The sequence below is a fragment of the Colletotrichum fioriniae genome (genome assembly GCF_027942845.1).
Source record: "Colletotrichum fioriniae strain IMI 355084 chromosome Unknown scaffold_17, whole genome shotgun sequence".
In the NCBI taxonomy this organism is placed as follows: Eukaryota; Fungi; Ascomycota; class Sordariomycetes; order Glomerellales; family Glomerellaceae; genus Colletotrichum; species Colletotrichum fioriniae.
This window is the reverse complement of record NW_027076853.1, coordinates 911465-925629: the sequence shown is the minus strand read 5'-3', so window position 1 is coordinate 925629 and position 14165 is coordinate 911465. Positions and strand designations below refer to the sequence as shown.

At 52.7% G+C, this 14165-nt stretch overlaps 2 protein-coding genes across 2 annotated transcripts; one reads left to right on the top strand and one right to left on the bottom strand.

The window, feature by feature from the left end:
- Positions 1-1941: 1941 nt before the first annotated feature.
- Positions 1942-2612, bottom strand: N0V96_011457 (uncharacterized protein; the record flags this gene model as incomplete). The annotated part of the gene is made up of 3 exons (XM_065759279.1): positions 1942-1957; positions 2010-2126; positions 2194-2612. 3 exons carry the CDS (start codon positions 2610-2612, stop codon positions 1942-1944), a joined length of 552 nt encoding a protein of 183 aa, XP_065612176.1.
- A 9184-nt stretch (positions 2613-11796) lies between these two features.
- N0V96_011456 (uncharacterized protein) lies at positions 11797-13537 on the top strand (the record flags this gene model as incomplete). The annotated part of the gene is made up of 2 exons (XM_053192136.2): positions 11797-12282; positions 12344-13537. The coding sequence occupies 2 exons, from the start codon at positions 11797-11799 to the stop codon at positions 13535-13537; spliced, it is 1680 nt and encodes a 559-aa protein (XP_053050300.1).
- Positions 13538-14165: the final 628 nt, after the last annotated feature.

Genomic DNA, 14165 nt, shown 5'->3' with positions numbered 1-14165 from the left:
TTTCCATCAAAGCATGCCGTGCAGCGAGCGTGTAAAATCTAGTCTGTGAAACGTGGCCGAAAATGTTAGTCGGTTGGCCGCCAAAATACAGAAGCCGATTTGATGTACAAAGCCGCTCGCATGCCTTCATGAGTTGCATCCAATCATTCCTCTGATAGTCTGACTGTCCCAAAGGATTCAAGATGGTGGTTCCGATGGATGAGAAAATTTGGTCAAGCTCATTCCAGCATACGTTTCCAACGTAGAGGTATTTGGTTCTTTTGACTAGCGCCAACTGACAGGTTGCAACCCGAGCAAAGATAATTTGACGCTGGAGCTCTAAGTTTGAGAATCTGCAGTGACTTAAGATCTCTTCCCCCTCAGGTGTGTCTGAGAGGAAGTCGTACGCGCTGCGGTGTATGAGTTGGAAATGTCTTCGGCTTGTGATGTGAGGCATCACTGCGTCGTATTGATCGCCACCCCATGGGATTGCCTCATATTGCACCGAGCCGCTTCTGGATTCCGGCAGTTCCAAGAGCCCTGCGCATCGAATGAGCACTTCACTTTGAATTCTGTCACATTCTGTGATGAGGATACTGGGATGAATCATGTTCCCATGCTGTTCGAGAACACGATAAGCCATCGAAGTCCCTATCAGCATCATAACAAACACATTGAGACCGTGTGAGAACACACCGATCTTAGGAGATTTTTGGTTGGCGATAACTAGGCGGAGATAAAGAGCAGCTTTCTGACGATAGAGTAACTGATCGTCATTCAACCTGGTCCACATGTCTTTATACAAATTCTCAAGACTGGCAGGTAAATTGCGTACTCTTTGCGCTAGATCATCCGAGTTGTTTTGATGGTCTAAGCCTCGGTTCAAACTTTGAATGGCCAAGCAGAGCCAGAGAAAAACGCCTTCAGCCTTATCGACAAGAACTCTGATCGGGTCCTCTAGACCTCCCCAAGAGTCCCACATCTTGAATTTGGGTGGGAACTTGATGTGGCTCTCGGCGTACGTTCGTAGATCCTGATTTGTGAGGTCTTGCAAGCGGATGAATGGATAGCGGCCGTGGCCCAGGTGCTTCTCGATGAGATACTCAGGTCGGCTTGAAACGCACACTTTGACGTTTGGGATAGTGCCCAAGCCATGTATGGTTTCTATGAGCCTCACTACACCGTCATCGAAGCTCACTTCATCCAGACCATCTAGAAATAAGCAAATAGGGCGATTGTACTGCTCGATCGTGTCCAAACATATATTTTGGATTTCTGTGGCAGACCAGTCTGTGTCTGAGTCCCTGTGTCCCCCCAATGAACAAGCAGTAATGGATTTGTCTAGCAAAACCGCGTCCCTTGCCAGAAGCTGGTACAGTATCGAACAGAACATGCCCCTCATGCTTTGTTGCATGGGACTCCCCGGCCGCCAAAAGAAGTGCGAGATCAGATGCACATCGGGACTCCACACCTCAAGTGCGCTTTTTGTTCGTGGGTCGGATATGATGTATCTCATCAGCGTAGACTTTCCCGAGCCGGGTTTGCCGCTGCACCAGAAAATAGAACTACCAGATTTGAGCCAGTCGATAAATGAGTCCCAGCGGATGCCGCCATCTTGATATGTAGCATTGTCCTGCTCCTCCGCATCATATGTCCAGTCCGAGGAATTATCTGTAGAATTGGAGCTTCCTTCGGAGCTTTCGCTTTCTCCATCCGTCCATTCTGAATCGTTGTCTGGATCTTCGAGCATTCCCATGTCATCTGCGAAAATCCACTGAAATGTACCCTCACATGATTCGCCGACTTGGTTCCGGCGCTCGTTCATCCCCGGGAATTTAAAGCTTGAAAGAAAACGTCGACGTTTAGCCTCTCGGTCTCTGTCAAGGCTCAAAGCTGCCATCTCATTTGAGACTTGCTGATTCGATTTCCGTATAGTTTTATCAAGTTCCGCAGACTGCTTATCTACCAGTAACTGAATCTGGACAGTGGCCTTTTGTGATTCGTGGGTGACGTGATTGCGTGTTCTGAACATCTCTGCGGAAACCAGATCAGCCACGTCTCTGTGACCTTGTTGATATTGCTGCAGGAAGTGTTGTAGGTTGTTATCGAGTAACTTCAGATCAACGTGCATGGTATCGGTCTTCTGCCTATGAGGAAGCAAAATGCGTTAGTTGGAAATGTGGCCCATGGGGAATGCAGGTCTCGTAGACTTACCAGATCCGCGCAAGCAGACCGCTCTGCATCAGCCTCTCAGCATCGTTCAACTTCCTCTCCATGGTATAAAGCCGTCTCTTTCGCCAGTTTGCCTTGGCAGCCACCTTTATTGTAGCAGCAAGGCTCCCTTTCTTCTTGTGGCCGACAATGAACGCGATCTCCTCCGTCAAGTCTCGCGCAACAGCCTGGCACTTTTTGGCGATCTCGAGCAACTGGTGCTCTTGCTTGGTCGGCTTCTTTGGAACTTCAAGAGTCTGGACGTGTGATGCTAGTTGAGCGAGATCCTTGGCGTTCGCCTCGAGGACATCATCGATGGTGCCATCTCGGTATATACGCTTGACCAGGCTGGCAGTCTCGCGGCCGAAGCTGATGATTTGAAAGATATTGCATGCCAGGCCTAGAGCCTCGAGACCTGACATGTTGGCGTTGCTCAGGCCGTGTTTCCCTGAGTCAGAGAAATGGGCAGACCTGGATAGTTGTGAATTCTGTGAAATCTAGCCGAGTTTCGGGATACTCGGATGAAGTAGTGAGGATGGCGGAGAAACAGGGAGAAGTAGAGAAGGATAGACGTGGTGAGGCCAAGAAAGACGGTAGACAACTCAACGTTGGAAATAGAAGAGGGGTAGAATCTGCCCTGTCGCTCAGCCTGCATGAGGCAGCCACACTCAGCGGCTGCACATCACCAGATTGGACACAGCATGATTTGAAGCAGCGAATTACGAACTCGGGTTCGCCCCATACAGATTGCCCGATATCAAAGATAAGGCGCATCTACTTCAGGGCACTGCGCCAAAGCCCTACGATCCATGTACATGCCATCATTCTGTAAAACACATTGTTTGCCGTCCTCGATTCTGCGACCGTGGTCTAGAGAGACCTACATGATGAAGTTATTCACTATCAAGCTACAAGTCGAGACTTATAGTAAGGTACCTAGCTGTGATGTATAGCATCAGGTTGGAACCAGTTGCCAAATATTGCTGGTTGCCATGCTCGCATATGAGATCCCGGCCCTTCACAAAGACGCTCAGCTGGGTGACGGGTCAAGCACCTAGTCTTCCAGCCTAGGTCTCATTTATAGAGCATTTAAGTGCGGTACCGGGCTCGTGGTACGTGTCTTCAGACCCAAAGGCGTTATTACACACAGGATTTGGAGATGAAAGTTACTTGCTAACCCTCAAGGCGTGTCAAAACAACGTATCTGAGAAGGTGGAGATTGGTCCGAGGTCACATTAGACAAGCAAAGACAAGATTGCTGGATCGACAATGACCATGCCCAATAGTCACGAAACGTATCAAGGAGTTGATGAGCTGAAACAACAGTCACGGAGAGACAGCTCAGAGGTGGCTACAGGTGAGAATTGCCTGGTGTTTTGGAGTTGCAAGAATTCTATTATTCTCAACAACCTCATATATTCCTTCTTTATGTCATATGCCTGAATCTTTTTGAGCAGGCTTGAAATTGCCATGACGCCTTTCAATCACACTGCATTGAAACTATTTGTATCTCACCATATCCCACCCCGGTAGGATAGCTCAAAGCCATTCACGACGATGAAGACCCCAAGTCAGAGAACAACAAAGAGCACCTATTGCACGAGACCGGGAGGAGTCACAACGTCTCTAAGCATGATCGAGGTTCCCATATTGTTTGTCAAGGTTACTCAGATTGCTGCTATTGAATCGCATCAACTTGTGATACTAGAAACTATACACTAGGCACAGTCGCTGATATACGTTAAAGACTCAAAATGTCGCGTGAATGGAAAGTTCATAATCATTCAAACCTAATTCATGAGAATCAAATGATTTCGAATTTCAACGCAACCAAGGCGGAGGGGAAGACATAAAGTTGTAAACTTTGCCCATCATGCAATTTCACCGAGTCCCCAGTCACATCAATCAACCCATCAAGATTCAACATCACCAGCCAAATCACCATAAACACACCACCTCATCCCCGTTGTCATCTTCGCCCGAACCAAAAATGGCTGATGCCAAGACCCCTCCAAGCCCTTGCATCTTTCGCCACTTTTAACCGACGACTACCGGCAGGAAAACGGGGGGCCGGGGACGGACCCGGACCAGAGTGTTAGGCAAACACGACATGGTAAAGTAGTTAGACCAAAAAGCGCCACCCGGCCAGGAAAAAAAAACTGCAGCTGAGCCGATTCAAAAAGTCGAGCTTACCATTGGCATCGTCAATGAGCTGCAGTGTCACTAAGAGAGCTCAAGTTGGGGTCGCACCATAGTGTCACGAGATCGAGAGAATGCATACAGATCACAGAGTAATTAGGGTTAGTTCGATTGGCGACACCTCTGATCTTCACAGCTCTGCGACAAGTAGATTGAAAAACACTGGACCATTCTAAGTATTGATTGGGAATTGATTTACAGAAAATTGGTTAATTCTAGCTCTTCAGAGCGGCGGGAAAGACTCTGCACCGGACACTAACAGACACCAACCCCGCAATCGAGAATCGACCACGACAGAAGCGTGTTGCTAGTCCTACGGCCAGACAAAGGGTGCCTCTGTAGTGTCAAACCCTCGTTTGGGACTTGGAAGTCGGCGCACACTCGCGCGTGACCTAATTCTTTGTGAAGAATGCTTATGCTGGCGAGGCTGTGTACGAAGGAGAAAAGCCCCGGTCCAACCACTTGGTTTGCCCACCGTGCCCGCCTGTCGCCTGTGATACCTGAGAAATTCCAATTGAGGGACTATGCAGCCTTTGAGTGTCTAGAGTCTTTTTGCGACTCTAAGGAGAAAGCACGGCCATTGGGGGGTGGCAGAGGAATCGGGTGGCTGATCTTCGACCTGTGCGCTTCTAGCTGGCAGGTGACAAGCCACGAGGGGATTCGATTGGCTTGATCCTTCAATAGCTCTCTTCTTTTGCTACTGAGCACCTCGACTTGGCGCGCTGCGGCGCTTTTATGGCGGCTACCCCAGATCTGCATTGTCTCAATGATCGAACCAGTCATCATGACAAAAAGAACCTCAACCCCGCGAGCAGAGAGACCCTGAATTTGCAAGATGGTTGGGATTGGCGGAAGGCAAAGGCTAGATACCGCAGCGGCACTCGGATGGAGGGTAACGTAGCGGTGCGGCACTGCGGAAGGCCAACGGAGCCGGCCGCCGGTCGAGATCAGTCCATGGCGAAGGTGTTAGTCAACAGCTTCCATTAGTCGGCGGGTTGGTGACAGGTCAGTGACGACGACAAGTTCCGAGGTTCGATGGCGGCGGTGCCGGACAAGGGTCGAGCTTGGACCTGGCCACAGCTGCACCTGACTACCACGCTAGAATCCGGTGGTTTGGATCCATCTACACTACCTATCGATCGTTAGCTTTGGCAGCCAAGAGGACGGGCATTTGGAATGGGGGGAGAGACAACGATCGTGCGTGCACGGCGCCAGAATCATCGGCCAACACCAAAGACGCGGATTGGCGTTGCCACTCAAGGGCCCTACGACTCACGTGTACCGAGAACTCGGGATGGGCTGGGGATGGCCTGGTTGCTGGGATGGACGTGCAGCGTACCGCAGCCTGTGCTTTTCCTGTGTTCATGGCGGCCCCGTGCGAGCAAAATAGCGGACGAACTTCAAGTCTGGGTCGACACACCACGTGATGAACATCGTGTGAGGTTCACGGTCCATGGTTCAGGCTGTGTCAGCAAGTCTTCAGCAGAGATCTTGGGGGTGATATTTTCTTCCTTGGAAGTATCCACCAGGGGTCGCAGGGGTGTTTAATGATACGTTCTCCGCAGTGGAGAGAGAATCTGGATGTTCGTGGTTTGCTGGAGAGAAAAATCCTTCCGAGCGGAGACCGACACCGTGCCCGCGTCCGGAGACCCCGTGGAGTGACAGAGTCTGCGGTGCGGTGACAATCTGTCGGTCTATTGGTACCGGTCTGGCGGTTTGTAAGCTTGTTCGTATCTGTAGTTCAAGTTCCGAGACGAACGGTGCGTCAGAGATCAGGCGGCCGGCGAAAACGCGGTCGTTTTACCAGTTTCCCATGGGGAAGAACAAAGAGGAGTCCTGGAGAGAAGCACGAGGGGAGCGGGCTGGGGAAAAAGAATCGAGACCAAGCCCAAACTCGGCCGGAAGCCGAGGCGATGAAGCACTGAAGCAGGCAAGGCAAGGCGACGCGCCAGTGTTGACAGGCCGCTGTCGTGATTTCGGGCATGGTTGAATGGGGCCGTCATCAAAGACGGGCCGATATCACGGCCGTGACAGGTAAAAGTAAGCACCTGGGTACGGAGGCCGACCAGGGATGGCTCGGAAGGCACCCACTGGCGAACAGGCGCCGGGGGGGAGGGAGCCCAAATCTGGAGCGCCGGGGAGCAAAACTTGTTGGTCATTCGGACTTTGGGCCCTCTTAACAGCAACGTGCGCTGACTCGGGTGGGGTGGTGGTACGACGTGACTCTTTCGATTATAGGCGGTGTCTTCGTACGGCTGTTTCGTACGGCTCATTGAATGATGGGCGCGGAGCCCCGAAAGCACCCGCGGAATCAGACGAGCAAGCGCACGATCTAGCGGAAGCAATGTCGTGATTGGGTACCGGCTTCGTGAAGCTGGAGATATGGGGTTGCTTGGAGACCCCGATATCTCCAGGCGGAGAGAAAGAGAGACAGACGGCGTCTGAAGGTGCATGTGAGGCGATCCACAACGGACAGGAACTCGGCCAAATTGGACACCAAGACGAAGTGTCTGCCATAGTAGACTCCGAATAGAGGGATCTGTAGGTCGTTAGCGCATCGAGTACCACCGAGCATTGTCCCATTTTGGGCCGGGGCCGGGGGATTGGAGGTGAGATGATGGGGAAGCTTGGGGAAGAAAAAAAAAGTTGGATGAGATGGGGAGAAGTTGGGGGAGGGCGTGAAAGTGCGGGATGAAGATGGGATGGATTGCACGGGGTTGCATCCATCTCATGCAGTCCGGATAGTGAGATGCAGCGGCTAGCAAAGCTACTGTGGTTGTAAGTTTTTGGCGAGGTCGAATGGCCCGAATAGCTTCAAATAACCGTCTAAGCGAGTTTGATTGTAGGTGTTGAAGACTGAAGATGGGCTAGTCGAGCCAAGAACAGTCAAGCGAGCTTCACAAAAAAGCGTCGAGAGCTCCGGCGTAAGGCATTGAAGCCTGTGGTATCCACGGATAGGGAGAGACGTGTTGGAGGGCTGCAGGAGAGCATGCGGGAGAGCCCTTGGGGATCCAACGTTGCGGCTTGGACTAGGGTGGCCCTTAGGATCGGAATCCATACTTGTTCGTACAGCGAGCGTACTGGTCGACATGTGCCCATCTCATCACGAACGAATGACCTGGCGGATGTCGGCGGCTGAAGAGACATGGCGCTGAACCAGATGGTCCGTTAAACGACGGCAGTGGAGATGTTTGGCCAGGGAGCGGCAAGGGAAGAAAAGCCACACGGGCGCCTCGATTGCTGACAATTAGAGACAGCAATTCTGCCGTGATGTCTGAGTCCAGCCGCAGATTCACCACCCAATCTCATCGTATCATATCGTGTCGCAAAGTATCGCCAGTCACGGGGGGCTGTCGCAGAGGCACAAATAGGTAGGTAGCAGAGAAGGGCGCGCCAGAGTCGGACGCAGGCCGCCTGCGCGAACGAATTAGTGATGCATCATCCAATTGCCTGACTGAGAGACGCGCCGACGTGGAAGGCTGCGAGCAAGTCAAGGCAAGACATTGCCAATTCCTTACGAAGACTTTCTTCCTTCTCGGAAGGATGACGGGGCAACAGGGACCGGGGGTTCTGGGTGTGTCATGTTTTGGGATTGACATCTGGGCGAATCGGAGGGAGGAACCGGTGGCTCACCAGACCAAGACCCAAAAGGAAGGGGCCTCACCACACCTGGGGGAAGATGTGGAAAAGAAGGGAGGCGGCGGAACCAATGAGCGCCACACAAAAGTGGCCGGGGAAGATACTTCGGTACTTTGTCGGTACGTATCCTGAAGATTAGTGTGGAGTGGCAGTCTGGCACCAACTGGCAAGAACTAGGTAGGTTGGACGCTTGTTGCCTGCCTCTTCGGCGCTTCTATGGCGCTTTCCCCAAGTCCCTATGCCAAAAGTCTCCAGTCTGCTTCTCCACGGGGGCACCTTTTTCAATGGAATTATGGAATTATGGGAATTCCTTACTTTTAATCGTTGGGCCATGGCTGTGACAGGCCCACTGGGTCTTATTCTCACGGGACAGGTTCATGTCGGATAAAGAATACCCCTCGGGGACCCCACCAAACGCGGGTGAAAGTAACCCGAATGAAGATAATCGGGAGTTTTAGGGGGAGAAAACTCTGACACTCTCCTTCAGTCGGCCGTTTGTTGGTGAAAATTCTGAAATTACATGAAGCGATCGTGAGATTCAGGAGGTCATCAAACGTAAGCAGGTAACCGCACCTCTGAGTTAGTCCACATACAGTCAAACACTCATACCAAAACCACGTCAAACGGTGACGATGACTTTGACCAGGACCACTAGGTAGGAAAAGGAGAGGGCATGTCATCACTGGACCACAGCAACCGGGCGCTTGGCCAGAAACGGGCGCATCTCATCAAGTCTGCCGTTGTCTGCCAGGACTACTGCATGCCTGGCCCATGTTCGCCGTCGCCGCTTTCCTTCCCTTCCCTTCCGCGTTCCCCTCCCTGCGGCGTAGATGATTAGTGCCGTGTCGATGACATTCTTGGGCGTCCGTCCGTTGACCATGGGCGTCCTCAACTCTGGAAACTCTGGAGAGCGAGAGAGAGGCGCGTCTTGGTATGCAGATTATCGCTGCATGAGCTCGGGGCCAAGCCCGGCACGTTCACGCTTGGCGCACAGCTGGCCCCCTCCCCCGCCGCAGTCCTGCGCCGGCCATGACCCATGGGGAGGGAAGTGTCACGCATCTCCAGACTCCAAGACCTTTCTAAGCCAGGGTTGCGGGCGGACGATTCGTCTATTTGACGCTTGCTGCGATGCAAGCGATGAAAGCATATCCAACTACGCTCGTCAGGATCGTCAAATGACCTCGAAACGACCGGTCCGACTACGTGACACTTTCCGCGTTTAGACTTTGGGGATTCCAGCGCATCGTTTTCGGTGTGCAGGGTGTTTGGTAGGTATTCAATTAGACATCTTTCATCCTCATGAGATTGCAACCAGAGACAGACGCGACGAGTCGCGACTTGGAACCTCTTGCTGCAGCCTACCAGAAGTTCAGAACCACCCACCAACAAACAGCGACCGAGACCAATCGTTCGTCTGGTCCGTTTGCTTGATCTCCGGTTGACAGATTCTTTGTCAGACCCGAGAACCCGAGCCGAAGGGTCGAGACCGGACCCAGATCAGCAGAGCCCCAGTGCTTTTTCTTCGTCCTATTCCAACACGAGCCGAACATCGAGTGAAAATAGCAGTAAACGGATGGACACGAACAGAGAAAAAAAATCGTGTCGTGTCCCGTGCCCACGCTCTTCTCCGGCGCAGCGCAAAAGACCTGAACTGCCAGAACATGGGCAAACAGCAGAGCCGGGAGCGGTCAAGGGTCTGGATCGAGCCTAGCGTCGATTCATCAGTAAAAAAAAGATGACCAAGTCTCCAGGGCCCCGCCCCGCAAAACGCCACGCGACGGCGAGACAACGGCGAAATCCATTTCCCCAGCTTTTTTTTTTTCTTCCTCTTGGTCTCTTTTCTGCTTGGGGCATTCTTTGGGGGCTTGGTGCTTGGGAAAGAACCCCCGTGACCTGGTGGCTGCGCTCTCCATGTTGGGCACGAAAGGGGGTCCCCGGGGGGCCAGACAGCTGAAGACTGGAGTCCCCGGGCCAGTGTGGTCTCCCCCAGTTATTGTTCCCCAGTGGCTAATTTTCACGTCCAATTCCAATAAATCGTGTGTGCTAACAAATGGCTCTCCCCCCTTTGACTTGCCATCCCCTCTGGCTCTTGGTTTTCCAAATGTTTTAGCGCTTGTAGTGGACTGCCGGTCATCGCGCGCCACTGACGAGTCAATCTGTCGACCAAGGTAGTGGGCATCGGCCGCTAAACTATTATTTTCTCCTCTGCTGCGGTCACGGCTAGTGAGGCCGTGTTCAGTCCAGATCTGCCTGGAACTGATGATCTGATGGTTTTGGTCTACCTAGAGTCATTCAAATCTTACCAAGTGGACGCTGCTTCTACTCGATTTCCAATTCTTTTCTGTTCATGTACCTTTTGTGCGTGCTATGGGAGCCTGTAGTACATTTGCATTCTTGTTTCTAGGGAGTCGATCGTTCCTTCCCGCCTGTCTACCTACCTAGCTAACCATAATATTACTCGTCGGCTGCCGTGGCAGGTGATTCCCTCTAGCCGACGGAAGTCCTAAAAGTCAATGGCAATTGGGGAAGTGCCTCTTCAGTCACCGCGTCGTGGTTTCCCCAATTGTTCGCTACCACATTGGCAACAATTGCATGCCCAAACAACCAGACCAAAATTAAAGGTAGTCAGTCTACTCATTGAGCTCTGCGTATTCATCCTCGTACCTGAAGAGCAAGTACGACCGCAATGCGGAATGACACCTTGAGGTTGCTATCGTCAGGTGAGTGAAGAACCAAGAAATGGCACCCCGTACATAGGAAGGATTAAAGGAACCTTCCTGCCCAAGGACCATTGTGTGCGACGGAAGGTACCTCCCACATCGCGCGCTAGCCTGGACGAGGAGCAGTTCCTTCCAAGTGCCCTTGGTGCCTTGTACCTCTCCTGGTTTCTTTCACACTTTTTTCTCTTTCTCGTGACTGATTGACTGCCACCCTCGTCGTCCTTCCCTCCTTCCCCGTGGCCTGCCCGCCCCGCGGCCCCTTCCCAACTCGTCGGGAGTCCCCTTCTCACCCCCCTTCGTACCTTCTTCTTACCTTAGTCTCCCACCCCTCCCCTTCCCCCTCGGCCTCCACGCCTGCCCAAGAGTTATCGGCCCTATTAAGCATGAGCTAGCAGGAGCTTCAATATGGGGACGGCTAACCAACGGGGTTAACCCAATGGGAGCTCATTCTCGATGAACTGTGACCTGCAGACCCTCGGAATGGGGAGATGAAGCACCACACACACTCACACACAACACTCCTCTTCACCACGTCCATACGCATACTGCGTACCTACTCCGTAGACATAGGCATAGGCGTAGTAAGGTCTTCATCGCCAACACGGCAGGCTGCGCTGCTCTGCTCTGTCTAAGTCTGACTGACCCATTTGCATCGGCCTGGCCTGTCGTTCCATTCTCATTCCCCATTCCAGACTCGAGTCTTGGTGACACGCCCCCTCCCCTAGTCTCTCCAATTCCCCCCAGTTCTCAGTCCCCAGTCCATCAGTCGGTACTACCACACACACACCCCCATGCCAGACAGGCGGACTGACACGGACGCAGCTGTGTAGCATTACCTTTTCCTCTGCACCTTCCTGGACGTGACACCAAGACTGATAAAAGGTCCTCGTCTCGCCCTCACTTTCTGACTTGCTCCCCTCCCTTCCTCACGAGCTTCCTCGCCAACAACTCTTCCGACAAGCTTCCTCTCGCCCTCCCCTTACCCATACAATCAGCTCGAACCATCGCCAAGCTCCCGAGGCGAACAACATCAGCAACAACCTCCACAATGGAGAAAGAAACCGGCGTTACGCGCGAGCCCGTCCAGGGCCTCGCCGTCACCGACAATGTCGACCAGATTGAGGCCCCCGTCACATGGAAGGCCTACCTGATCTGCGCCTTTGCCTCCTTTGGAGGTATCTTCTTCGGATACGACTCCGGTTACATCAACGGTGTCCTGGGTTCCATCAACTTCATCGAGGCCGTCGAGGGCAAGGGTGCCACCGCCATTGGCGAATCTGATACCTCCCTCATCGTCTCTATCCTTTCCTGCGGTACTTTCTTCGGTGCTCTCATTGCTGGTGACGTTGCCGACTGGATGGGACGCAAGTGGACTGTTATTCTTGGCTGCTTCATCTACATGATCGGTGTCGTCATTCAGATGATCACTGGTGTCGGTTCTTCGCCTCTTGCTCCCATCGTTACCGGTCGTCTCATTGCTGGTATTGGTGTGGGTTTTGAGTCCGCCGTTGTCATTCTGTACATGTCTGAGATTGTAAGTTTTCACACTTGCGCCCTCGCGAATCCCAGAGTATTCCACTAACACAGATCCATAGTCTCCCAAGAAGGTTCGTGGCGCTCTCGTCGCCGGATACCAATTCTGCATCACCATCGGTCTTCTCCTGGCTGCTTGCGTCGTCTACGGCACCAAGGACCGCACCGACACTGGCGCCTACCGCATCCCCATCTCCATTCAGTTCCCCTGGGCTCTGATCCTTGGTGGTGGTCTCATGTTGTTCCCCGACTCCCCCAGATACTTCGTCAAGAAGGGCAGACTCGCCGATGCCGCCGCCTCCCTTTCCAAGCTTCGTGGCCAGCCCGAGAACTCCGAGTACATCCAGGTCGAGCTTGCTGAGATCGTCGCCAACGAGGAGTACGAGCGCCAGCTTATTCCCTCTGCCACTTGGTTCGGCTCGTGGGCCAACTGCTTCAGCGGTTCCGTCTTTAAGGCCAACTCCAACCTGCGCAAGACCATTCTCGGTACTTCCCTCCAGATGATGCAGCAGTGGACCGGTGTCAACTTCATCTTCTACTACTCGACTCCCTTCCTGCAGTCCACTGGTGCCATCAGCAACACCTTCTTGATTTCTCTCGTCTTCACCCTCGTCAACGTCTGCTCCACCCCCTTGTCCTTCTGGACTGTGGAGCGCTTTGGTCGCCGCACCATCCTTCTGTGGGGTGCCGCTGGTATGACCATCTGCCAGTTCCTTGTCGCCATCATTGGTGTCACTGTCGGTTTCAACCACACTCACCCGGACCCCAACGATGCCACCAAGAGCATCGCCGACAACATTCCCGCCGTCAACGCCCAGATCGCCTTCATCGCCATCTTCATTTTCTGGTTCGCTTCTACCTGGGGACCCGGTGCCTGGATTCTCATTGGTGAGGTCTTCCCTCTGCCCATCCGCTCCCGCGGTGTTGCTCTGTCCACTGCCTCCAACTGGCTCTGGAACACCATCATTGCCGTCATCACCCCTTACATGGTCGGTGAGAAGCGTGGCAACCTCAAGTCTTCAGTCTTCTTCGTCTGGGGTGGTCTCTGCACCTGCGCCCTGGTCTACACCTACTTCCTGGTTCCCGAGACCAAGGGCCTGTCCTTGGAGCAGGTCGACAAGATGATGGAGGAGACTACTCCCCGCACTTCCGCCAAGTGGAAGCCCCATGAGACTTTTGCCTCTCAGGTCGCCCGCAACGGCGTCCTCGACAAGGTCCATGTCGACAACATTGAGCGTCGCACTTCCAACGTCTAAGTGCGCGTCTATCTAATGTCCATTTTCACTTTTATCTATACCCCTAGTATATTACCCGTCTTACCGGGTGAATAACCTGGGAGGCATCTCTGAAGTTGGGTTCAATTTGGACACATCTTAACAACTTGTAATGCGAAATGTTGATGTGGAATGCATGGCGCGTGGGGGATAACATAGTCGTCACGATTGTGACTAGTTTACACTACCGCACGAAGATAACTGTTAATACAACTAAAAAAAAGTTGAACACGACGTTCTCTACATTTGCCATTGCTTTCTAAATGATTGTGCCTGTGGCGGTCTGAGTTCTCAATGGCGAGTAGCGCCCTTGGAGAGTAATGAAAATAACAAAACATTGGAATAAGATGACATATGCATTCATTATTCATGCACCCTGCTGGGTACCTTTTCCGGCACCACCTGTAGCACTACGTCGGGCTGAGGCTTCGGCATTTCGTGGTCTTGTCTGGACTGGGGCAAGTTGAGCGGGTCTCGGATCTCTTGGCTGCATTCTGCAGGGACGGGGCTCCCGAAGAGCAAACTACACTTGCGGATACCAGGTCACTTTTTTGTAAAGGTTCGCAAACACCATAATGAATGATGCCTTACTCTGGTACGTGCTTTCGGG